This window comes from Trichomycterus rosablanca, chromosome 6, assembly GCF_030014385.1.
Source record: "Trichomycterus rosablanca isolate fTriRos1 chromosome 6, fTriRos1.hap1, whole genome shotgun sequence".
NCBI lineage: Eukaryota > Metazoa > Chordata > Actinopteri > Siluriformes > Trichomycteridae > Trichomycterus > Trichomycterus rosablanca.
The window spans coordinates 44455542-44481410 of NC_085993.1; the positions used below are offsets into that span (position 1 = coordinate 44455542).

At 38.9% G+C, this 25869-nt stretch overlaps 1 protein-coding gene across 1 annotated transcript in view; it reads left to right on the forward strand.

Moving 5' to 3' along the window:
• The window catches only part of tns2b (tensin 2b), a 35962-nt gene extending 10795 nt beyond the window's left edge, over window positions 1-25167 (forward strand). The window contains exons 3-24 of the mRNA XM_062997038.1: window positions 47-78; window positions 181-364; window positions 467-517; window positions 4634-4756; window positions 4891-4955; window positions 5045-5128; window positions 6989-7095; window positions 7764-7824; window positions 7960-8035; window positions 8147-8276; window positions 9673-9738; window positions 9838-9954; window positions 12335-13588; window positions 13708-13789; window positions 16787-17583; window positions 19002-19226; window positions 19312-19389; window positions 22236-22313; window positions 22424-22592; window positions 22696-22764; window positions 23885-23911; window positions 24740-25167. Of these exons, the coding sequence (XP_062853108.1) occupies window positions 47-78; window positions 181-364; window positions 467-517; window positions 4634-4756; window positions 4891-4955; window positions 5045-5128; window positions 6989-7095; window positions 7764-7824; window positions 7960-8035; window positions 8147-8276; window positions 9673-9738; window positions 9838-9954; window positions 12335-13588; window positions 13708-13789; window positions 16787-17583; window positions 19002-19226; window positions 19312-19389; window positions 22236-22313; window positions 22424-22592; window positions 22696-22764; window positions 23885-23911; window positions 24740-24887 (4023 nt within the window). The 3' untranslated portion in view covers window positions 24888-25167. The remainder of the gene's footprint in view (window positions 1-46; window positions 79-180; window positions 365-466; window positions 518-4633; window positions 4757-4890; window positions 4956-5044; window positions 5129-6988; window positions 7096-7763; window positions 7825-7959; window positions 8036-8146; window positions 8277-9672; window positions 9739-9837; window positions 9955-12334; window positions 13589-13707; window positions 13790-16786; window positions 17584-19001; window positions 19227-19311; window positions 19390-22235; window positions 22314-22423; window positions 22593-22695; window positions 22765-23884; window positions 23912-24739) is intronic.
• Window positions 25168-25869: the final 702 nt, after the last annotated feature.

A 25869-nucleotide genomic window follows, 5' to 3' on the forward strand; every position in this document is an offset into this window, starting at 1 on the left:
ATTTAATGTATTAACGATTTGTTATCTCTTTGTTCCTCTGTTTCAGTTATTCCAAAACCAAAGCAACACCCCTTCCAGGTATTAAGAATACCACAGAAGAATTATGACACGATGAAGAAATGTCATTTTAATGCCTGAAAAGTGTTTCTGTCTGATTTGTGGTGAATCTCTTTGTTAAAGGACTGAAAGTGTGGAACGAGTAATGGAAAGCGTTATGGAGAGCCGTTATGATTTCGACCTGATCTACATCACCGAGAGGATCATCTCTGTCTTCTTCATGTCTGATCTGGATGAACACCGTTACCGCAGCAACCTGAAAGAAGTGGCAGCGATGTTGAGATCGAAACATCAGGAACGGTTTCTGGTCAGTACGTTTGAATACTGCTCAGTTTTTTTGAGAACAGTAATAACGATCGTTTAATAATGTAATTGTTTTGAATTCTGTTTTTCTTCTTTGGTTTTTTAGGTCATAAATCTGTCTGAGAAGCGTCATGACATCTGCAGATTGAACCCCAAGGTAGAATTAATAAAGGCTCTTATACTTTTTTTTTCTATTTATTTATACTAGGGCTGTCAAACGATTAAAATTTTTAATCGCGATTAATCTCAGAATTTCATATAGTTAATCGCGATTAATCGCATTAAAAAAAATCTGTGTAAATGTTATAGAAAACAAGGATTTTTAAGTGAAATGTTACAATTAAAATGGTGAACACATTTTATGCTAAATGTACTGATGTTAAAAACTGCTGGGACAAGAGAAAACTGTAAGGGAGTTTTATTCACTCACATACTAGGCAGTAATACTATCCAATGGTTTGATGGACGTTTCTACACGAAGTGAGTGTGTTTTGACCCTTTGGGGCTTCCATAGTTCATGGACTAACGTGCTTGACTCAGCTGTCCGGTATTCTTTACCGTAACAGAATAAGTTAATAAAGTGTTCTGCTCCCGACAACTTGTGAATATAGCGTGTATTTATTTCTTTATTATGCAAGTGCAGATGCTACGACGCTCTTTTACATTTTGTTAACAAACCGCAAATGAAAAACGGTGGCAAGTCCGACATTAAAACGTTTGTTCTACCAGTCAAGTCTCAACATGAACTAGAATTTGCGTTAATGGCACTATTTATCTTAATCGCGTTAAATTAAGATTGCGTTAATGCGTTATTATCGCGTTAACTTCGACAGCCCTAATTTATACCTTTTCTCCCATTTTCTCCCAATTTAGAGGAGTCAATCTGTCTTCTGCTGCAATCGGTCTTTTCACCCATGCATTCTGCCCAGGCGCCTATCTGCTAATCAGGGTCCTTGCACAGTGTTTGAAGACCCCACCCACATAGTCCAGACATCCCGTCCTAGCCGACACAGTGGCCAATTAGTGTCTGCTGCAGTCACTGCCAATTATGCCAGCTAGATGTCTAGAAATAGAACACCTTTACTGTCATATATACATATACAGATGTACAGTACAATGAAATTCTTCCTTCGCGTATCCCAGCTTGTTTTGGAAGTTGGGGTCAGAGCGCAGGGTCAGTGATTGTACGGTGCCCCTGGAGCAGAGAGGGTTAGGGGCCTTGCTCAAGGACCCAACAGTGGCTTCATGGCAGAGCTGGGATTCGAACTGTCAACCTTTTAGTTGATAGCCCAAAGCTCTACCCACTAGATTACCACTGTCTAGCCCACCTGGGCGCCTAAAGGCTCTTATACTTTACCAAATGCCTCAAACCCTACTGAGTAAAACTTGCCCTGAAGCAGATATTTTGACCTCTAGGGATCATGTCTGTGTTTTATTTGGTCATGCATATTAGTGCTTAAGCAGTCTAGGCAAAGTTACATACATAAGGTTAATGTGTTGTGTGCCCTATAAGTTCAGTTGTTACCGTAACTGATGCATTTCTGTGAGTGACTGATTGAAACACACAAAGATTCAAGAAACTGAGTCTTACAGCAAACTAGATTTTTTAGGGGGGTGTAGAAAGTTTTATAGTGTCTTTAATTTGTGCCATGATTTTCTGCTGGTTGACTAAAACTGGTGATGTTTTATTTGTGATATGTATTTGTATAGCACTATTTTACAATGGACATTGCAACTTTACACTCCAACCTCTAATTATCAAACCAGTGTGAGTTTGATCAGAGGCGATAACTTTGCCTTTAATCTATCTAATGTTCATGACCTTGAGATCTTCATGATAGTTCAATGGCATCGCACTAGGGCATAGGGCAGCGATGGCTTGGAATGTCACTTGTTCATGCCTCACCACTACCAAGTTGCATCTGTTGTGCCCCAAGCAAGGCCCTTAACTCTCAATTGCTTGAAGTGCATTTAGCTACAATTTTAAGTTGCTAAGGTATTTTCTAAAAGCCATACATGTAAAAGTTGCTTACCAGGATTTAAATAGGTGTCCATGATTTCTCATCAGATTAATTGTTTCAATGGTCCTTGGCTTTGTTGCTTGCCGTTTTAGTAATGACTGAGTTTTTACAAGGAGAGGCTTTCAGCCCAGTGTTCAACTCTCCTGTGACAAGGAAAAATTGTAAATATTATAAGAAAGAAACTTTAAGAGAAACCAGACTCAACAAACACCCATCATCTTTGGGTGGCCTAAGGAATCTGTAAATAAGACTAGTTTAACTGCACCTATTAAAAATCCATACAACATTTATCGCATGCTAATGTCTGGGTAAAGTAATTAAAAGCTACTGAAACATAGGTAACACTGTTTAATGTCAAGCAAACTTAATATTTCCATGGAGCTATGTGCAAATTATACTGTAAAATTAGCATCTTACAATTTAACTAAACCTTGTTGCTTATAAAAAAAATAAAAAAATAAAAAAGAAGTAGCAGATGCTTCCTTTTGCATGGAAAAAAAGCACTAAATAAACCACTGATCCTTTTAATCTATTTGGTGGTTACATTACAGTATAGTATATATAAAATATATATAAAAGGTTTTATTTATATTGCTGCAGAAACAGTTTGCAATATAGATTAGTACAACATACCCAAGTATGTCATCACATACAGTGGGGCCAAAAAGTATTTAGTCAGCCACTGATTGTGCAGGTTCTCCTACTTAGAAAGATGAGAGAGGTCTGTAATTTTCATCATAGGTACACTTCAACTATGAGAGACAAAATGAGAAAAAAAAATCCAGGAAATCACATTGTAGTATTTTTAAAGAATTTATTGGAAAGTTAGTGGAAAATAAGTATTTGGTCAATAACAAAAGTTCAAGTCAATACTTTGTAACATAACCTTTGTTGGCAATGACAGAGGTCAAACGTTTCCTGTAAGTCTTCACCAGGTTTGCACACACTGTAGCTGGTATTTTGGCCCATTCCTCCATGCAGATCTCCTCTAGAGCAGTGATGTTTTGGAGCTGTCGCTGGGCAACACGGACTCCACAAATTTTCTATGGGGTTGAGGTCTGGAGACTGGCTAGGCCACTCCAGGACCTTGAAATGCTTTTTACGGAGCCACTCCTTCATTGCCCGAGCGGTGTGTTTGGGATCATTGTCATGCTGGAAGACCCAGCCACGTTCCATCTTCAATGCTCTCACTGATGGTAGGAGGTTTTGGCTTAAAATCTCACGATACATGGCCCCGTTCATTCTTCCCTTAACACGGATCAGTCGTCCTGTCCCCTTTGCAGAAAAACAGCCCCAAAGCATGATGTTTCCACCCCTATGCTTCACAGTAGGTATGGTGTTCTTGGGTTTTTCTTCTTCCTCCAAACACGACGAGTTGAGTTTTTACCAAAAAGTTCCATTTTGGTTTCATCTGACCACATGATATTCTCCCAATCCTCTTCTGGATCATCCATATGCTCTCTGGCAAACTTCAGACGGGCCTGGACATGTACTGGCTTAAGCAGGGGGACACGCCTGGCACTGCAGGATTTGAGTCCCTCTCGGCGTAGTGTGTTACTGATGGTAGCCTTTGTTACTTTGGTCCCAGCTCTCTGCAGGTCATTCATCAGGTCCCTCCGTGTAGTTCTGGGATTTTTGCTCACCGTTCTCATGATCATTTTGACCCCAAGGGAGATTATCAATGGTCTTGTATGTCTTCCATTTTCTTACAATTGTTCCCACAGTTGATTTATTCACACCAACCTGCTTGCCTATTGTAGATTCACTCTTCCCAGCCTGGTGCAGGTCTACAATTTTCTTCCTGTTGTCCTTCGACAGCTCTTTGGTCTTGGCCATGGTTGAGTTTGGAGTCTGACTGTTTGAGGCTGTGGACAGGTGTCTTTTATACAGATAACGAGGTCAAACAGGTGCCATTAATACAGGTAACGAGTGGAGGACAGAAGAGCTTCTTAAAGAAGAAGTTACAGGTCTGTGAGAGCCAGAAATCTTGCTTGTTTGTGGGTGACCAAATACTTATTTTCCATCATAATTTACAAATAAATTCTTAAAAAATCCTACAATGTGATTTCCTGGATTTTTTTTTCTCATTTTGTCTCTCATAGTTGAAGTGTACCTATGATGAAAATTACAGACCTCTCTCATCTTTCTAAGTAGGAGAACCTGCACAATCAGTGGCTGACTAAATACTTTTTGACCCCACTGTACATTGACTTTGTCTTTTCCATACTGCATTGTCCTCTTTCATTCATTAGGTTGAGGAGTTTGGTTGGCCGGACCAGCATGCCCCACCCTTGAATAGTATATGTACTTTGTGCAAGACCATGGAAACCTGGCTGAACTCTGACCCGCGTAATGTTGTTGTACTCCACTGCAAGGTCAGTAAGTAAAGTTCACCCATAACATAATCATTGGGTGCTTAAAATCTAGGCTAATATGAAGTGTTCCTCATTGCTCACACACAAGTTAATTGTATAAGTATAATAATAACTCTAAAACGTTCCTTTCTCAGGGGAACAGAGGAAAAACAGGAGTAATAATAGCTGCTTACATGCACTACAGCAAGACCACAGCTAGGTAAACACTTATAAACATGAATACATTAACATAACTTTATACAGGGCAAACATTTTCATAACTGGTAAATTTCCATCCGCTGTTTGCAGGGAAGATCAAGCTCTTACCAACGTTGCCATGAGAAAGTTCTGTGAGGACAAAATCTCTTCCTCTCTACAGCCATCTCAAAACAGGTAACTGCCACAGTTAAATATTTAAAGTCGAAAATGTACATGAACTTGAAATGTTCAAGGGATTATGTACTAGGTTTAAAGGTTTACATCCTACACCCAGTACACCCAGTAGTGGACCACCCCAAAAATGTGCATAGCAATGCATATTTTGTAACTATTGCTCTTGTGGTGATTTCTATACCACCAAATTACTAATCTTGTTAACAATAAGTACATTTATTTTGATATATTATATATTATCAGATTTTTTGATATTTCTTTTTAACAGCCACAATAAAAAATTTTTTTAAATGTGTTCCATTCACAAAAACAAGAAACTGTTAAAATCCAAAGACAGCATAGTCATAGACATGTTGTCACCATCTTAAGGTATACACACTCCAACCACTTTTATTATACACACAACCTTGTTGCTCACCTTGCGTTGCACAGTTTAAACTATGGCTTATTTTTTTCAAGCACAATTTATGTTGATTCTTTTCTAACCCTTCATTACCAGTCAGGCCATTACTGGCTGGATATTTTTGGTATTTCATCCAGCAGTGACTTTGAGATGTTTAAATATCGTACATTTGGCTTGTTGGGTGTAACCTGTTAATCCCAGCAGACATAATATTGGCAAAAAGCATGTAGCCTCAAAGACATACAGTGAGTGGAAATGAGTATTTAACCACTTTTGTTTTTGTTATTTAATACATTTTTATTGCATATATACACTTCGACTTTACACACAATGTCTTTAGACTTGGAATTAGTATCAAAACTAATTCCAAATGCAGAAGCATAAAAATATGCTTAAAACCACAAGTAAAAAAACAACAGTAATTTAATAAAGCTGCAAAATTGTAGTTGTTGTAGTAAAAATTAAGCTAAAATGTAAAGTTTAAAATTATTGCTTTGTCTTTGTTTTGTTTGACCTGAGTACATTGTTTCAAAAAAGTTCAGATTCATCTGAATGCTTGTGTGTGAATTTTAGATGCACATCTCTTAGCTTCTTTTTTAGTAGATAAGTGTAGGGTCAGGTGTGGGAACTGAGATTATTGTGATGCAGTAATTGCATATTGTTTACTGTGCATTTGTTGTTATTGCTGTATTCAGGTCATCCTGCAACTCTTTTCGAATGACTGCTTACTTGCAGCTGTTTAGAACCTGATTTATTTTTATGTAACCTATAGAGACATTTTTACATTTCAGTTCCTGTCTCTGAACATTTTTATATTTAAACTTCTTGTCTATGCTTATAAACCTTAAGTATATTAAATATTTTTGATTTATTGATTTATAGGTACAAAATCAGAATACATGTTTGTGAAATTGAAGTATATATATACACTAAAAGTACATTTTCCAGCAGTGAAAATATAAAAAATATATATTTATGTTTTCTGCATCTTAGAATAGATGTGAGCATAAACCAGCTTCTTCAGTCTGTATAATCTTCTACTTTCATGCGACTCATTGTCCACACCACTGCCACACTCATTATGCCACTACTATTTCAGGGTCTCTGCTGTACTGAGAATTCAATAATTCACCACCCAATTCAATAAACATAGATAAGAAATGCCGTGAATTGTGCATAGATTTAGATGGGTTACAGTTAGTAATTCTTATAGTATACTGTCATATAAAATATAAACATTTGGCAGCACAATGGTCCACCTCCCAGAAACATGTAATACTTGAATAGAGTACTTTACGTTGCCCTGTGTATGAGACTGACCAGGGTTAGAGCAGTTAATAAAAAAGGAAGGAATGGTTGGTGTACATAATGAATGGCCAGTGAGTGAAGATGCTGACTTTGTGTTTCTGATAAAGTGTGAGCCGAGTGTATTAAGTAATTATATTTCTCTTACACAGATATATTTATTATTTTGCTGGCCTTCTGTCTGGTGCTATCAAGATAAACAGCTCTCCCCTGTTCCTGCACCAGGTTCATATTCCAGTGTTAGACAATTACCAGCCAGGTGGAGGTCACAAACACACACAGTACATTTACACAGCTTCCTGTCTTATTTGTTTATTTATTTATTAGCATTTTAACATCATGTTTTACACACTTTGGTTACATTCATGACAGAAACGGTAGTTACTCATTACATAAGATTCATCAGATCACAAGTTTAATGTCAAACACAGTCATGGACAATTCTGGATCTCCAATTCACCTCACTTGCATGTCTTTGAACTGTGGGATGAAAACCAGAGCTACTGGAGGAAACCCACGCAGAACATGCAAACTCAACACAGAAAGGACCCAGACCACCCCACCTGGGGATCAAACTCAGGACCATCTTGCTGTGAGGCGACTGAGCCATCGTGCTCCCAGCTTCCTGTCTTCATACATTCATACATACATAAAGAATTGGGACATAATCATTGATTTCAGGTGTAACGTTTAGTCCCATTGTCACATGTGAATAAAATCAAGCACCTAGCCATGCAGTCCACCTTTACAAACATTTGTAAAATAATGAGTCTTTCAGTGGCTCATGCCATCATTTCTTTTTCTTTATTCTTGCACTTTCTTTTAAAGTATTTTTAAATACTGAGTAGCACTATTAATCACATGATATTTAAGTGTACATAGACAGGGTGAGCAGCTCTGTTTATATCAGGCTTCATCCTCTCATAGGTTATGCTCCTTTCCTGAAGATCTACCAGTCTCTGAAGTTGGTGTACACGTCACGTGTATAGTGAGTTTCATGGTTTATTATTGTAAAACTGTTGTTATTGTAGATTTATTTCCACTGTGCATTTTATTCAGTGGGCTGATGCTCTATCCACATATGTGTGCATGTGTGCACATACCTGATTGTATTGTGTTGCAGTGATAATGAGGGCTCCACGAACAAAATGTTGTGTATTAAAATAGAACCTGCTCTACTGCTGAAGGGAGACATTATGGTAAGAAACATTCCCCAACTTTTTATTTCATAAAACAACCTTCTTACAGTGCAGCACATAATCTCAGAACACTTCACTTACAGGATTTTGCTTTTTTGCATATGTTCTCAGGTAAAGTGCTATCATCGTCGCTCAGGAGTGTGTGAACGGGAATGTATTTTCAGAGTTCAGTTTCATACGTGTACAGTTCATGGAGCTCAGCTTTGGTTTGGGAAAGGAGAGCTGGACCATGCATGCAAAGGTATACATAATCTGTATAGATTTTTTGTTATATAAACATATTATAGGGCGGCACAGTGGCTTAGTGGGTAGCACTGTCGCCTCACAGCAAGATGGTCCTGGGTCCGGGTCCTTTTTGTGTGGAGTATGCATTTTCCCCGTGTCTGCGTGGGTTTCCTACGGGAGCTCCGGTTTCCTCCCACAGTCCAAAAACATGCAGTCAGGTTAATTGGAGACACTGAATTGCCCTGTAAGTGAATGTGTGTGTGTGTGTCTGGCCTGCGATGGACTGGCGTCCCGTCCAGGGTGTTACTGTGTGCCTTGTGCCAATTGAAAAGCTGGGATAGGCTCCAGCTCCGAAAAATCCCCCAACAACCCCCCAACCCCCCCGGGCGACCGTAATTGGATAAGCGGATAAGAAAATGAATGAATGAATGAATTAACATATTATTGGGACACATGGGTTCAAACGATACTAGCAAAATGACCTCACAGTGAAACAGACCCACAGGTTCTCTCACTTTAGGGGTCAAGAATTAAAATGTGTACTGTTCTCTTAATGTACTCTACACATGCACTGGCCATTTGTATGAAATATTTGACCATATCAAGTTTTTGCCTTGAGACTTGACACTAAAGCACTATACAAATACATTGACTTGATTTAACTAGAGCAATTTCTATTATTGTTGCTCTACTGAACCCTGCTTTAGTCTGTCTCCTCAAATCCTCACAAATGTTTACTGCTGCACCATCGACAACGTACTGTCTAACTGAGTGACAGTCTGGTACGACAGCCCCTCTGTGACTGACAGGAAGGCCCTACATAAGGTGGTGAAAACTGCTCAGTACATCTTTGGTTCCCTAACAGCACCATCAGCCACACACTGTATATTCACCTGCCATCTGGGAGGACTCACAGTAGCAAATGTGCCAGGAAGAGTTGGCTCGGGAACAGTTTCTTTCCCACTTCAGTCACTTTGTTAAATGCCACATAACACTGTTAATACCTTGGACTACACACTGGACTTTATTTATCATGTGTGCCTGCACTTTACATACATGCACGTTGTTGTTATTATATTATTATTATTATTATTATCATACATTCCTAGCTATTTCCATTCATATTTTTAAATGATTATATGTACATAGACCTTATACTTTATATGTATATAGTTATAGTTATTACATTAATCATATATATATAAGTTGACATTTCTTGATATTACTGGTTTCTTTAGCTGCTAAACACATCCTGCATTCTCAACACATTCTCTGCAACCTAATCAACAATGTCCTAATGTTATGTTTATTTACTCATATTTTTCCTTTAATTGGTTACCTATCCATATACACACATCAGTCCACCAATCTGACAGATATATAATGATATTTGTCTTTGTGGGTTGCTCTAGATAAACGTTACCCAGTTGATGCCACAGTAGAGCTGGTGTTCTCCCCTGGTCCAGACCCAGATAAAGGTACTTGTTACATCATTTTACTCCCTACATTTATTCATCACTCTAGTTTATATTGAATTACTCTTAACTGAGGTGTGAGAATGTGGGTTCTGTCTTTAGGAAGGGAGATTCAGAATAAAGACCCTGGAGCGAGCATGGATTTAAGCTGTACAGATCCTATAGTGAGATGGGACTCATATGAAAACTTTAATGTTCACCATCAGGACAGTACAGAGGGTATGTACACGCAAAAAACACAAGCATTTTACATCAGTTACCCACCCACTTTACATGCACCTGACCCTAAAGATCACCTACAGACACCTATGAATTCTGCCTTCTTTCCAATAAATTGTTTATTATACCAATTATTTACACCAATAATCTTATAGCTTGATAATTCAGTTTATGCCTCTATGATGCTCATTGGTGCTGAATAGACTTGTGAGCATTACTAAAAAGAAACAGGTTATCGTCTATATATAACATGCTTATATTCTCTACTTCCTCCCCAAATTCCAGTAATCTTTGGGGTCTGCTTCATGGCTGCAGTACCATGTTCCCATGTTATAAGCGCTACCTTTAATAAATCCAACCTCATTCAGATGTCTAATGCTTGGTAATACATTTTCTAGTCACAGTGTCTGAATTATTATTAATTTTTTACCTTCTGTGGTTAGTCTCTTTAAAGTCGAGGCAGCCAGGCCACTCAGGTGGCGCAGCGGTAAAAGCACACGCTGGAACCAGAGCTGGGATCTCAAATACATCGTATCGAATCTCAGCTCTGCCTTGCCGGCTGAGGCTGAGCGGCCACATGAACAACGATTGGCCTGTTGTTCATATGGGCGGGGCTAAGCCGGATAGGGTCTCTCTCTCATGACTGGTGCAATTACGACCTCTGCTGGCTGATTGATGGCGCCTGCACAGAGATGAGAAAATAGTGCTCTCAGGGTATGTCTTTCCGTACACGCAGCTAAGCTGCACTGCACTCGTCGAAGTGTAGGTGATAAGATCCATACGGCATGCTGCCCACGTGTTGGAGGGGGTGTGGGTTTGCTTCGTTCTTCTCAATCAGAGCAGGTATCGGCATTGGTGGAGAGAAAGCATGATGCAATGGGGCAATTGGACGTGCTAAAAAAAAGGGGAGAAAATGCATAAAGAAAATATTTTTTTTTTTAAATAAAGTCAAGGCAGCCAGACCAAGTGTTGTTTTTCCTCGAACGTAAACCACTTATTCACCGGTCACTTTATTTTCTAGACCCCAAATTTGCTGTCACATTTTGATATTATCATTATTATTATTGTTATTGTTATTATTGTTATATTATTATTGTTATTAATAATCTAGTGATAGTAACGGAAATAATGTTGTTAATAGTGGTGATAATGGTAGTGGTAATTATAATGGAAATAATAAATGTGTATACTGATACTTTATTAATACATTATACTGTTTTTTACTTCATATTTGTATATAGCGGTGCCCCTGTATATCTCTCCTTATGGTTTTCTTTCTACATTGTATGGTTGTGCAATATCTATCTATTAATTAAACTATTTGGGAAACAGTCTTGTGTATCTTTCTCTTTAAGTATTAAGGTCTCATTAAATGTGTCCGGTAGTAAACTGAGTTGTAGCATTTCCCTGGAGCAATGATGTTAAAACAGGCTTTAGTCCTGTCCTCCAGAACCTTGTCACTACTTCTTTGCACTCACTTCATTTGAGAGAGACCTCATTGCTGTAGCCCTGGATGAATCTTAACAAGTGGCTTTGATACTCAAGACCACTGTGCTTCCTGACAGCCTGCTATACAAGCTCCTTAACCCAATCTTAGTAAAAACAAATAATGGACTGGCGAGAGCGCCGACCTGATCCAGGCTTTGGTGCTACAGTGTGATGGCAGTAGTCTTACTCAGGCATGGATAGCAGTGTGTTTCAAACTAGTAATTCCACCAGCATCTTGGAGGAAAACTCAGAAATGGACTCAGGAAGGTTCATTATACAGACATTTTTCCTCCGGCTACAGTCTTTTATGTTTACTAGCTTTTCCACCATCTGTTTTTTATCTTCTACTACCATAGCCACTGTTTCCTCCAATTATCTGAAGAGGTGTAATACCTTTGCCCTTGGATGTGACAGTAGATTAAATAACGTCCAGCACTATGCGTTATGTTTTGCACATAATTTGGCAAACATACTTTTAAAGTCTTCCAAGAGTGGTTTTCAAACACCTACTCTGCTGTAGCTTTGCAAGTCTGGACCTAATACCTTGCCAGCTTCCTTGTCAAATAGTTTATTCAAATGACGTCCAATGTTTCAGGACATTCTATACTGTTGGGTCCAATATATGGTTGGTTTGTTTATGGCTTAAATCAGATCTTAGAGAAAAGTTTTAGGAAAAACTTTATGTTTGTGAGAAGGCATGTTGATACATCTTTACCAGAGTGCAGAGGTCAACTTTATATATTAGCTAACCAACGACCTACTCTGAAATACTGTTTTATCTCTTTTTACACTGGATCCTTACTGTGATGTTTCTAAACATCTGCCCTGAATAACTCCACTCTACAAAATTGTACATAACAAAAATCTAACTGCTATTTTTCTCTGTGTGTAGATATTTGTCATACGCGTGGTCCACTCGATGGCAGTCTGTACGCACAGGTCAGGAAGCGGCGTGTGCCCGGCTTCAGTTCGAAAAGTAGCCCACCGGTCATTGCTTCAAATCAGTCCACCTGTCCAAGCTCTGTTTTAGAACACAGCTTTACCATCTCTGAGCTTTTACATGAACCGCCCATGCCTTTACCTCATTATCAACCTCAAAGGTTGGACAGAGAAAATAATGGCGAAAGTGTAAAAAAGAAGGACCGAGAGACAGCCATACTTGATGACAGGGAGTGTTCTCATCTCGAAATAGAGCGCTCCTGCTGTGGCCGTCCGTACTCCCACCCTCAATCCTACTGTGGGCCTGAGTTGAGCAACGCACATCCTCAAAAAGTCTATTCCAAACACCATACACTTCCCTGCACTCATACCTCATCTTTACCATTATGTGAGATGTGTATCTCCCATCCAGAACTTCTGTGGGAGAGAGGACACAGTCAACATCAAGTCTACCCTCAAACCACCCGACCCGTTTACCCTTACCCCTCATTAGAGACGCACACACACTCACAGCTTACGCGTGCTCACTCTTCTCATGCACGTACCCTGCCTGCACAGTCCCACTTGCTCTTCTCTGGAGATCCATACCCAATGTTCCATTGCTCGAGTCACTCCCACAACCACCAATCTCACCAGTCACTGCCTTCCAGTCCTTACCATGAGTTACGCTTCTGCACGACTTCACCTACTTCCTGTTCCTGCAAGGACTGCTCACACCTGCGGGAGGACCTTGCCCGCTCCCTTCGAGTGAGCCAACTCGAAAGCCCTCCCTGGTCCCGAGGAACAGGGTTTGGATACAGACAGGAGGGCTCAGTGCAGTGGACAAGAGATAGAGCTCCAGAGTTGCAGAGGCCAGAGTACTGGGGGCAGAGATCTATGATCCCCCCAATCCTGTCATCCTATGGACATCGCCATTGCCATTCCATCTTGAAACAAGACCATCCAGTTTATGTGCCAGATCGGTCAGATACTGCAACTAGTTCACATCCAAGTCCTCACAGCAGTGGTTACCACAGCCCCAGTTTATCCTGCCCTTGCTCGCCACCACAAGAAAGAGAAAGCCCTGGTTATGCATCCATGAATCATTCTCCAAACTCATCTCATCATACTCTTACCCCTTCCCCCAAAATACCTAGTCTTTCCCAACAGCAAGTCAACAATGCTGTGTCTTCCGGAAGGGAGGACAGTCTCCATGTCAACCACATAGGTACGATACAAAGTACTGTATAATCACAAAAGTGGTGGAAATGTAATTTTTTTTAACTTATTAGTCCACAAAATGATAAAATGTTGATGCTATATAAACATATTTTTGTTATATTTCAGAAAGCAATAACAATCAGACAAAAGATACTTATGATGACCTAGCAAGGGAAGCTAGGGCTCTGTCTCTGCAGGTCCAAACCAGGTTTGTACCATATCAGTTCCTTCCACCCTGGCATATCCTTTTCATCTTAATGTTAGTATACTGTGTCAATTGATTAAATCAGAATAAAAACAAAAATGGCATACAAACGAGTCTGCATCTGATTTAGGAAGCTTTAGTGCTACAGGGGTTGGACAAAATAACTGAAACACCTGTCATTTCAGTGTGGGAGGTTTCATGGCTAAATTGGACCAGTCTGGTGGCCAATCTTCATTAATTGCACATTGCACCAGTAAGAGCAGAGTGTGAAGGTTCAATTAGCAGGGTAAGAGCACAGTTTTGCTCAAAATATTGCAATGCACACAACATTATGGGTGACATACCAGAGTTCAAAAGAGGACAAATTGTTGGTGCACGTCTTGCTGGCGCATCTGTGACCAAGACAGCAAGTCTTTGTGATGTATCAAGAGCCACGGTATCCAGGGTAATGTCAGCATACCACCAAGAAGGACAAACCACATCCAACAGGATTAACTGTGGACGCAAGAGGAAGCTGTCTGAAAGGGATGTTCGGGTGCTAACCTGGATTGTATCCAAAAAACATAAAACCACGGCTGCCCAAATCACGGCAGAATTAAATGTGCACCTCAACTCTCCTGTTTCCACCAGAACTGTCCGTCGGGAGCTCCACAGGGTCGATATACACGGCCGGGCTGCTATAGCCAAACCTTTGGTCACTCGTGCCAATGCCAAACGTCGGTTTCAATGGTGCAAGGAGCGCAAATCTTGGGCTGTGGACAATGTGAAACATGTATTGTTCTCTGATGAGTCCACCTTTACTGTTTTCCCCACATCCGGGAGAGTTACGGTGTGGAGAAGCCCCAAAGAAGCGTACCACCCAGACTGTTGCATGCCCAGAGTGAAGCATGGGGGTGGATCAGTGATGGTTTGGGCTGCCATATCATGGCATTCCCTTGGCCCAATATTATTGAGCCACTTTGGGGTGTTTTGGAGAAGCGAGTCAGGAAACGTTTTCCTCCACCAGCATCACGTAGTGACCTGGCCACTATCCTGCAAGAAGAATGGCTTAAAATCCCTCTGACCACTGTGCAGGACTTGTATATGTCATTTCCAAGACGAATTGATGCTGTATTGGCCGCAAAAGGAGGCCCTACACCATACTAATAAATTATTGTGGTCTAAAACCAGGTGTTTCAGTTATTTTGTCCAACCCCTGTATATCAAAACAAGCAGTTAACTAAGCAACTGATGAATCAGGATTACAGCTTTAGAGAAAATTTGGAATGGATACACCCTAATTACCCCTATTTTCATGTAGTTTACATTAAAATGATGCCTTGCAGCAAGAAGGTCCTGGGTTTGATTCCCCAGTGAAGCAGTCCAGGTCCTTTCTGTGTGGAGTTTGCATGTTCCTCCCACGTCTGCATGGGTTTCCTTTGGGTGCTCTGGTTTAATCCCACAGTCCAAAGACGTGCAGTCAGGTTGACTGAAGCTACTGAAATTGCCCTAGGTGTAAGTGTGTGTGTTTGCCCTGTGATGGACCGGCACCCTGTCCTGGGTGTTTCCCACCTTCCACCCAGTGGGTTGGACCAAATGCTACCCTGAATAGGATGGAGCGGTGGTAGAGTGGACAATGAATAAATAAATGAATGAATGAATGCTTATGTTACATTAAACAGTTAATGTAGGTGTTAATATTAAGCCAGTGAAAAATGTTTGGAAGGTTAATTTAAAGCCACCGAAGATGGAAGGGAAAGGAAAAGGGGAAGAAAGGAATTAAATTTAGAGAATGCAAAGTCAAATTGTAACATAAAAAATCTGGAATAAGCAAAAGCTATGAAAGCAGATTTGTAAGAGAAAATTATGTCCCAAAAGGGTTTGCATTTTGTAGTAAAGTAGATCCTTGACTTGAATGAATGAATTTAATTGGTTACGAATGACTGTTCTTAAGTCAAAATGTTCGTTAGTTAAACCTATTTTTCCCATAAGAAATAATGTTAATAAAATTAATCCGTGCCAGACCTTCCAAACCACCCCCTTACCTAACCTCTCTAATGTCTTAAATGGTCTTTTTTGTTATAAATACAAGTATATTTCCCTTAAAACTTAAATTATAGAATAGATAATACTGTAATAAACAATAATAAACAACAATACATAGTACAGTACGTGTGCTATACCATACACCATAATAACTTTCCTTGTATTTTTTTATAAAATGTATCTACCAGAAACAACAATAACTTTCATATTTCTCTTTTATTTCCTTTTTTATTTCAATAGTGTTGTATTTTGTAATTGCACAAAAGAAAGAATACTTTACTCAGCAACTTCCTTCTTCTCTCTCACTCACTGTCCCCGCTGTCTAATACACAGTGACTGCTACTGGCAGGAGTAATTATACAACAACAAATGTAATAGATTTTTTTTATTTACTCAACACTACGATTTTTCTGCACATTCTTTGAGGCCATTTTAATATTGAATTTTACAAAATATAAAGGAAACACCAGAAAAAAGAGAGAGAGAGACACCCAGAGTGAACTTGTTTGTGACGTCACATGTTCCGCGAATTTCGGTTCGTAATTTGAAATTTGTTCGTACGTTAAGTTGAAAATGATCGTTTGTAACCAAAAATGTTCGTATGGTAAACCGTTCATAACACAAGGGTCTACTGTACTTCATTAAAGGTCCTTATCAATGGTGCCATGTAGACATACACAATGGGTAAAACAAGTATTCAAGCACTAATATCTATGGTGTAACCCCCTAATCTTTTCATATTAATCTCTGCATCCACTATGACCCTGGTTACTTTTGATTATATATCCTTTATATTTATATTACTTATTTAATTAATGATAGTGGGTTTAGTTTTGATTATTTTATGGAGAATCAATTAAACTATTGTGGCATGTTTTGAATGTAGAATCTAAGTTGTGATGAGATCTGCCTTCATGATCAGATCAGATCAGATCAGTGTTTTGTACTAATAAAAGATTCCTTTGGATTTTTCAGCACAGGACCATCGCTAGAGCCAGGAGACTCGGATCAGAGCCATGACGTGAAGGAAAAATCTAATCCTTTAAGCAGGGCCTCTATTATTTCTTCTAAACTCACCCAAGAGCCACTGCAGTCTGAAACAAAGGATGCTATTGTTACAGAGTCCACATCCACTACAACCCTTTCAAGTGAACCTAGCCAAAGTTCTGAACCAGGAAACAGCACAGTGTCTACTAGCATTAGTCACCAAGAGATGGAGGAGAACAAAAATGTCTACCCAAGTCTATGTTCAGTCCTCAGTATATCATTAAGTAGTCCCCATCCCTCTATCTGTCCATCAGAGAGAAGCTCTATCTCCGAACTTCCCTTGCTGGTTCACAGAATGACCCCTTTGACTGATGGGATTTCATCCAATGAGGAGGGCAGTACAAGTGATTTAAGATCTTCTTCCCCAGTGCCTGATGGCTGCATCACACCTTTATTTCCTTTGGCATCAACCAACTACCCTCTCCTGACTGTGCCTCATGTTCCATACACAGGCTACACTACTATTACTATTCCTGCTTCCCCTCCCCAACCGCCCCTTCCGGAAAAACAGCATACCAGTCCTCTCCAGGACTCCATCTTTAATACTTCCTCAGTAAAAACATCGTCTGGACTTTCCAACAGTTCCCTCCTGGTACAGGTCCCCTCCTTGTCCAATGCAGAGACCAGGCGTAAAGCAGCTCAGGAACCAGAGAATCGTGTCAGTGCCAAGTTTGTGCAGGATAGCTCCAAGTTCTGGTACAAGCCTGGCATCTCTCGAGACCAGGGTAAGAGAGAGAAAGACATCCAGAAATGCAATCCTTTGTTAGTTACCTGTTAGAAAATCACATTTCTGGAAATTTCAATCAAGAATCTGTAATTTGTTTTTTTTTCTTGAACCTTTAATTTGCAATGTGGAATTTCTGACCATTAATAACCACAATACAAGACTTCATCAGCTAAACAGTTTGTGGTCAGCATTGTCTGATTCCATAACATTAAAACCACTTCCTTGTTTCTACACTCACTGTCCATTTTATCAGCTCCACTTATCATATAGAAGCACTTTGAAGTTCTACATTTATTGACTGTAGTCCATCTATTTCTCTACATGCCTTTTTAACCTGCTTTCACCCTGTTCCTCAATGGTCAGGACCACCACAGAGCAGGTATTATTTAGGTGGTGGACACTCTCAGCACTGCAGTGACACTGACATGGTGGTGGTGTGTTAGTGTGCGTTGTGCTGGTATACCTTGTCCACTCACTGTCCACTCTTTTAGACACTCCTACCTGGTTGGTCCACCTTGTAGATGTAACGTCAGAGATGATTGCTCATCTATTGCATTGGTCATCTTCTAGACCTTCATCAGTGGTCACAGGATGCTGCCCACGGGGCGCTGTTGGCTGGATATTTTTGGTTGGTGGACTATTCTCAGTCCAGCAAAGACAGTGATGTATTTAAAAACTCCATCAGCATTGCTGTGTCTGATCCACTCATACCAGCACAACACACACTAACACACCACCATGTCAGTGTCACTACCTACTCTGTAGTGGTCCTGTGGGGGTCCTGACCATTGAAGAACAGCATGAAAGGGGGCTAACAAAGCATGCAGAGAAACAGATGGATTACAGTCAGTAATTGTAGAACTACAAAGTGCTTCTATATGGTAAGTGGAGCTGATAAAATGGTCATGGTGTATATTTTTTAAGAAGAGCCAGATTTGGACTGTAGACAGGCATTCAGGCACAGTGTTGCAGCATGCACAAAATGAGGCCTGGCACTGTCATCCTGAAATAACCATAGACCTCCTGGGGAAAGGAATCAACTTGATGGCAGTATATGCATCAGTGAAATCTTCACACATATGCAAGTCACCCATGCTATGGTCATTGATGAATCTTGCTTTTATACCTAATGACTCCCTCACCTGTTACTAATTCACATGCTTATTGTGGAACATTGGAACAGTGTTACTTTATTCTATAAACTTTCCACTCTTATTACGCCCCTGTCCCAACTTAACCATTTTAATTTAACATTTGTTTATATGTATAAAAAATACAATCAAGCTCATCATACTTATGTCAGTAAATCAAAGGTTCAGTGGAATTAGCAAATCACAGATTGCATTTAATAAAATGTCTCAACTTTTCTGTTAATTGTGTTTGTATGCAAATCGAATGTTTTGTTCTTGTTTCTAGCAATCGCAGTTCTCAAGGATAAAGAATCTGGCTACTTTCTTATAAGAGACAGCAACTCATTCCAGGGCGCATACGGATTGGCACTGAAAGTGGCTACACTGCCACCCCATGCCATTAGTTTTAACCAAACGTCTCACTCGGAGGAACAGCTGGTCAGGCATTTCTTGATTGAGAGTGGAGCCAAAGGAGTAAAAATTAAAGGCTGCCAGAATGAAACATATTTTGGTAAGAGAGTATTTGGTAATGTATTATTAACAGTGCCCTCTGCTGGTCTAACACTGACAGGGTTTTTTTCTGGTTATTTTTGTAGGTTCTTTGTCTGCTCTTGTATACCAACACTCGATCACACCAGTCTCTCTGCCCTGCAAACTACGCATCCCAGATAAAGGTCTCTCTTTCATATACAAACACCTTAGTAATTTTGTTGCATATTGAGATATTTTAGTTGTTCTTGTCTGATTGGTTTATTGCAAACTGATATACAGTAAATTTTTATGTACACATACATACATATAAACATCCTAGGCTGTGACAGTTATTAATGTAAAAATTGTTGGGGCCACTGTTGGTAGTGCTGTCCCGGCCAGGTAATTTCTGTGTCGAGTATCTTCTTCCTGTGTCCATGTGGGTGTCTTCTGGGTGCTCTGGTTTCCTCCCACAAGCCCATAGACGGTCAGACCAATTTGTGATACTAAGAATTGCCCTTGGTGTGTGTGTGTGTGGGTGGTCAGACCCACCGCCACCCTGACCAGGATAAAGCAGTGGTGAAACAGACAATTAATTTATTAATTAATAAAACAGACAATTAATTAATAAATTAATAATTTAATTAATTAAAGGCTTTTCAAGGTACTGTATGTTAGTACTTTTATGCACATGCGCTGTAACAAAATAGATAGATAGATAGATAGATAGATAGATAGATAGATAGATAGATAGATAGATAGATAGATAGATAGATAGATAGATAGATAGATAGATAGATAGATAGATAGATAGGCAGGCAGATAGATGGATAGATGGATGGATAGATGGATGGATGGAGAGAGAGAGAGAGAGAGAGAGAGAGAGAGAGAGAGAGAGAGAGAGAGAGAGAGAGAGAGAGATTAAGCAAAAGAAAAGAAACAAATACAAATAAAGTAGAGAGTAGCAAATGTATGTGCTTTTATCTGGCATAACAATAGGAGCAGTAGTGTATCTATTCTTATAAACAATATATACAGATATATAAGTATAAATATAGATATAAAGATAAAGATATTGTTATAGCTATGAATATATACAATATACAATATATAGGTTACAGGTTTAAGTATATACAATAGGAGTAATAAGATACATTGTTTTATATCTATGTGTAAATATAGGGACAAATATATATATACATTGCTTTATATCTAGGTATATATAGGGATAAATATATATATACATTGTTTTATATCTAGGTATATATAGGGATAAATATATATACATTGTTTTATATCTAGGTGTAAATATAGGGATAAATATGAAATATAAAAAGTATAATATCAGATATAGGTATGAATGAGTATAATAGTGGTAATATACAGATAATAATAATATTAATAATAATAATAATAATAATAATATAAATTGTAACCGATATGTACATGCGGAGTGTTGTCAGTATAAACATTTTCTCCCCAATCCTGTCAAAACACACTATTGTTACAGTATTGTTACAATGTTCTTCAGTGGGTAATATTGTTGCCACAGTGGGTTTGTACAGTTGATGTCAAATGTTACATACTTGCAAGATCAATTTATTTCACAGCATTTGTTTTTATTGCAGTGATTTCTGCAAATCTTTTTTCTTTGAATGAAACTTCATTGTTTATTTCATAAAATAAACTCTTATATAGATTGAAATTAGTTTGTGACTGCTGGGTCAAAAATATACTTACTGTATAATTTATGCTTGGTCAGAAATAGACATTCAGCTACTTCTAACTGCCTTGTTGGTGATTATGATTGACTTTAGCTAATAGCTTTTCTGTGCACATATAAAAAGAACTAGCTGACTGTACACATTAGACTGAGCCACAAGCCTTGTAATGGTACAGTCTAGAAAGCACTGTATAGATCTATGAAAGTGATTCATAGATTTGTACTAGTCAGGAATGTCACTGGCTCCTTTTCAAGCAACCTCAGGTTTTAAGATCATCTGTGTAAACAACTGCTATTAAGTACAAATATATAAAACTCTGGTCTCTTTGCCAAGGTCAAGATGCAAACCCAAACTAAAATGTGTCCAGATAAAACACAGGTGTCACTAAGCTTTAAATTTCAGTAAGCTTTACACTTCCATGACCCCAGAAGCTACTGTACAAGAAAAAATCCCTGCTTAGCCTATTATGTTAGTGCAAGCCCTGCTTGACTATGGATGGTGTCACCCATGTTCCAACAGCTTCTAAGTCATGGCAGACCATAATTCATGAATTATTTTAGACCATCTGGACAATTTTACTTAAAACAACCTATGGTGGAAACACTTAATGAAATACCTCAAAATCGCACTGACAAAGTCTCACATGGAAGCTTGGTGAGTGTGATAAAAAGGAAAGAAAATAACCACCCTTTATATTTTATCCATCAGTGACAGTAGACGATTTCATAGTTAATGGGGATTTCTTAGCTAGAACATAGGAACTTGTGTAAACCAGCTAGAACTGGGTTTTGGAGGTCATACAATGTACTTGACGCACTTTTTGTCACACATCACTTTCCAGTAACATTCCATTGTAGCAGTATTCTTGGAATATTGGAATATGACTACTGGCAATTATGCCCTAAGCATATCTAAACGTTCTAAGTAGTGATTGATTGTGTATTAATACTTCAAGTGAACTGGACATTTTTCTTCCACAAACCCAATATTGATAGTTTGGGTTTGACCTAGAAATTGTTGTTAACCATTGGTGCTTTGTAATGGCTGCAGTTAAACGTTTCACTATACAGTGGTATAGCTCAGCGTCAACTGGTTCTGGGAGTGACGTTGAGTTTAAAAGGCATTGAGTTTCAAGGTATTTTTTTCCCATAAGGATGTATGGGAAACCTGTTAATGTGTTCTATGGTCCAGTGAAACTGCATATATTTTATTACATTTTTAAATTATATATATATATATATATATATATATATATATACTGTTAATAATATTATAGTACAGTATAGTTATGTGTAATTATGTGTATTTATGTCTGTTTGTTTTAGATCTTGTTGGTGAGTTGCAGGAATTGCATAGCGGCATCAAAACCAGCACAGCTGCAGAATTGCTCAAACAGGGAGCGGGTGAGTGATATAAATCTTTAGATCATCCGATTGAGTGCTCAAATACTTCTTACTGTTCTTATAAGCAAATAATAACATAATAATTTTTCTTGGCTTTGACTCTCTTCAAGCCTGTAATGTTCTGTATATAAACTCGGTGGACACAGAGTCTTTGACCGGTCCACAGGCTATCTCCAAGGCAATCAAGTGCACTCTGACTCAGGACCCCTTACCCTCAGCAACTGTGGTTCATTTTAAAGTGTCTGCACAGGGTATTACCCTTACAGACAATCAACGCAGGTACAACACAAACACACATACAAGCACAGATCTTTAAAGCATATTAGACAATCAGATGACTTAACCATCGTTGTCTTGTTTCTCTGTCACATTCTACATTTAGGCTGTTCTTTAGAAGACATTACCCCATTCACAATGTAATATTCAGCTGTGTGGATCCAGAGGATCAAAGGTAAATTTTCTTCTCACATGTATGGAGCTGATCTTTTCAGTGTGGGCCGCTGATGTTCTTCATCTGAGAGTCTAAACTACAATGTGGTTTTACTCAGTTATTTCACTGAATGAGGTTTTTGTTCTTGAGGGTTGAGTCTATGAGTGAATGAAACTGCATCACAAACCATATTTAGATGGGACTAGTAAATCAGGGTGGCATCTAAAATATAGATAATTGTTTAAATGTTTATGTTTTTAATAAAACTACATTTAGACAAGTAAAATTACCACATGACAGGTAGGATTTTTTTACCTACAAACCTGGATGCTTATGTGTTTTTTGCAAACAAAAATGATTTCTTATATTAACATATTTCTATTTTGTAGCATCTAACATTAGTAGTTAAGGGAACTGACAGAAACTGGCTGTTAAGTGAGTGGTAATAAACTGTTTCTAGAAAATTATATGTTGTAAATGTGAACTTAATGTTCATATTTTTTTATGCATTTTCTTCCCTTTTCTCCCGATTTTTTGCGCATCCAATTTTTACCCAATTGCATTATGCTTCCTCTCTACTGGTGCTGACCCCCACCCGTGATTGAGGACAGGGAACTGACGCACGTCCCCTTCCACACATGAGCTGTAGCCGACAGCATTTTTTCACCTGCACGAGCTGAGTTCATATGCGAATCAGCCCTGTGCATGGAGAGCCACACCCTGATCACATTATTCCTCTAATCTGTGCGCTATGTAATTGCATCAGTTATGAGGTCCCTATCCGGCGCCCTACCCTGTATGAACAACAGCCAAACGTTGTTCATATAGCCACCCAGCCCAGCCGGATGGCAGAGCTGAGATTTGATACGATGTATTTAAAATCCCAGCTCTGGTGTGCTAGCGTATTTTACCGCTGTGCCACCTGAGCGGCCACTTATTGCTCATATTTTTTTTTAATTAAACAGCAAAAATGAAATCAATGAGTACTAATACACAGTGCAGCTAGTTTTTAAGATGAAGATCATAGTAAGGGGGTAAATACTTTTTTACATAGGTAATGTCTTTCTCAGTCAATGCATATATGTTTTATGTTGTTCAAATACACATGCATAAATGTGTGTGCATTTTTATGTGTACTTAGGTGGACTGTTGCTGATAACACCAGCAAGTAAGTGAAACATTTTTTTGTGTTCGTTTCTGTGTGACAAATACAAAGAGCAGAGGTACATTTTCCAAAAACAATTAGGCCTTTGGGCAACACAGTGTTGCCAGTGGTAGAGTGGGTGGTGCACAACAATATAGGCCCTGAACCATGTTGTATCAGTATCTAGGTGGGTTTATTTTAGGTACTTGGGTTTCCGTCCACCTGCCAGATAATAATCATATTATCCTTATAGGTTTTTTTTCCTTAAATGTTCTTTTTTTGTCATTAAATGTTACTCTTGGTACAGCGGTTAAACACGCTAGCACACCAGTGCTGACATTTCGATCTCGTCGGTTTGAAACTCAGCTCTGCCATCCTGCTTGGCTGGGCGGCTACATGAACAACAATTGGCTTGTTGTTTATACAGGGTGGGAAGCCGGATAGGGACCTCATAACTGATACAATTACGACCTCTGCTGGCTGATTGATGGCGCTTTAACAGAGTCTGGGAATAATGTGTTGATCAGGGTGTGGCTCTCCGTACACAAAGCTGATCTGCATATGAACTCACCTCATGCAGGTGAAAAGATGCAGTCGGTACTGCACACATGTCGGAGGGGACGTGTGTCAGTCTCGCTCTCCTCAATCAGCAGTGGAGATCAGTAGAAAGGAAGCGTAAAGCAATCGGGTAATTGGGAAAAATGCAAAAAAAAAAAAACGTTACTCTTGGTTAATCATGGGGTGACATGGTGGTAAAGAAGATGTGTGTGTGTGTGTACTGCAGTGCAGTGCATTGGAATGGTGCCCATGAACTCACCCTCTCTCTCTCTCTCTCTCTCTCTCTCTGTGCAGGATGTTTGGATTTGTAGCTCGGCGCAGTGGTAGCGGATTGGGAAATGTGTGTCACCTGTTTGCAGAGCTTGAACCGGAACAGCCTGCTACTGCTATAGTCAATTTCATCAATAAAGTAATGCTGGCACGAAACCATCTCCGCAAGTGAGGGAGAGAAGACGGGAGAGGAAAAGAACACAAGGAAAAAAATCATTTTAGTTTGCCTACAAATCACGTGTAATAGTGTAATAATAAATCTTTAATTTATTGGTATAAAATCTTGTACAAGTGCTTATGTAGGTCTATACATAGCAACCCTATGACAACTGTCAGCAAATATTTATATAATACAGTAATATTATTAAATGATATACTAATAATAATGTAATAATACATTATTGTGATAATAACAACAGTCCTTTAAATCCATTGGCATATGATTTCACCCAAGTTACTTTTAGCAAAAACAAATTTTTTTTACGTTAGATGTTTTGTTGCAGATATAGTTCTGCTTGTATTAGTTAAAACAGATTTAAAGTGCATCACATTACACATGTGAAAATTAGTAAATTAACAATGTTTTCCAAATGTAACAGAACTATTTTGTTTGTTTGTTTGTTTGTTTTTTGCTTATTTTTTTGTCAAAAATCAAATTTTAAATAAATACATTAATATATAACAGATCTTAATTACTGCTCTGTATTTATATCTACAGGGGGAAACAATTATTCAAGCATTTATTTTATTTAATATGATGACTTTGCATATATTTAGTTCTAATTTACAAACAAAATGTATTTTGACTTGGTACTAGGGGCACAAATGATGGCACCCGGGTCCAAGTGGTCCAAACCCACAACCGCTGAAATCCAGGGTTCAAATCCCCAGTAGTGCTATTGTCCAGTCAGGTCCACATACAGACATGATTTGCTATGTCTGGGGGATTGACTGAGGCCCTGTGATGGATTGGCAGCATGTCCAGGGTGTGCCAGTAATTTCAGAGAAACTGGGCCCACTGCAACCCTAACCAGGGTAAACTTAAAAGGAGCCAAAAAGCATTTATTTAAAAGCATAAACTAAAATGTTCGTATGTAAACTGTGTTATAAACTATTCAGTATTGGTTGGCAAGGTTCCACAAACAAGACACACT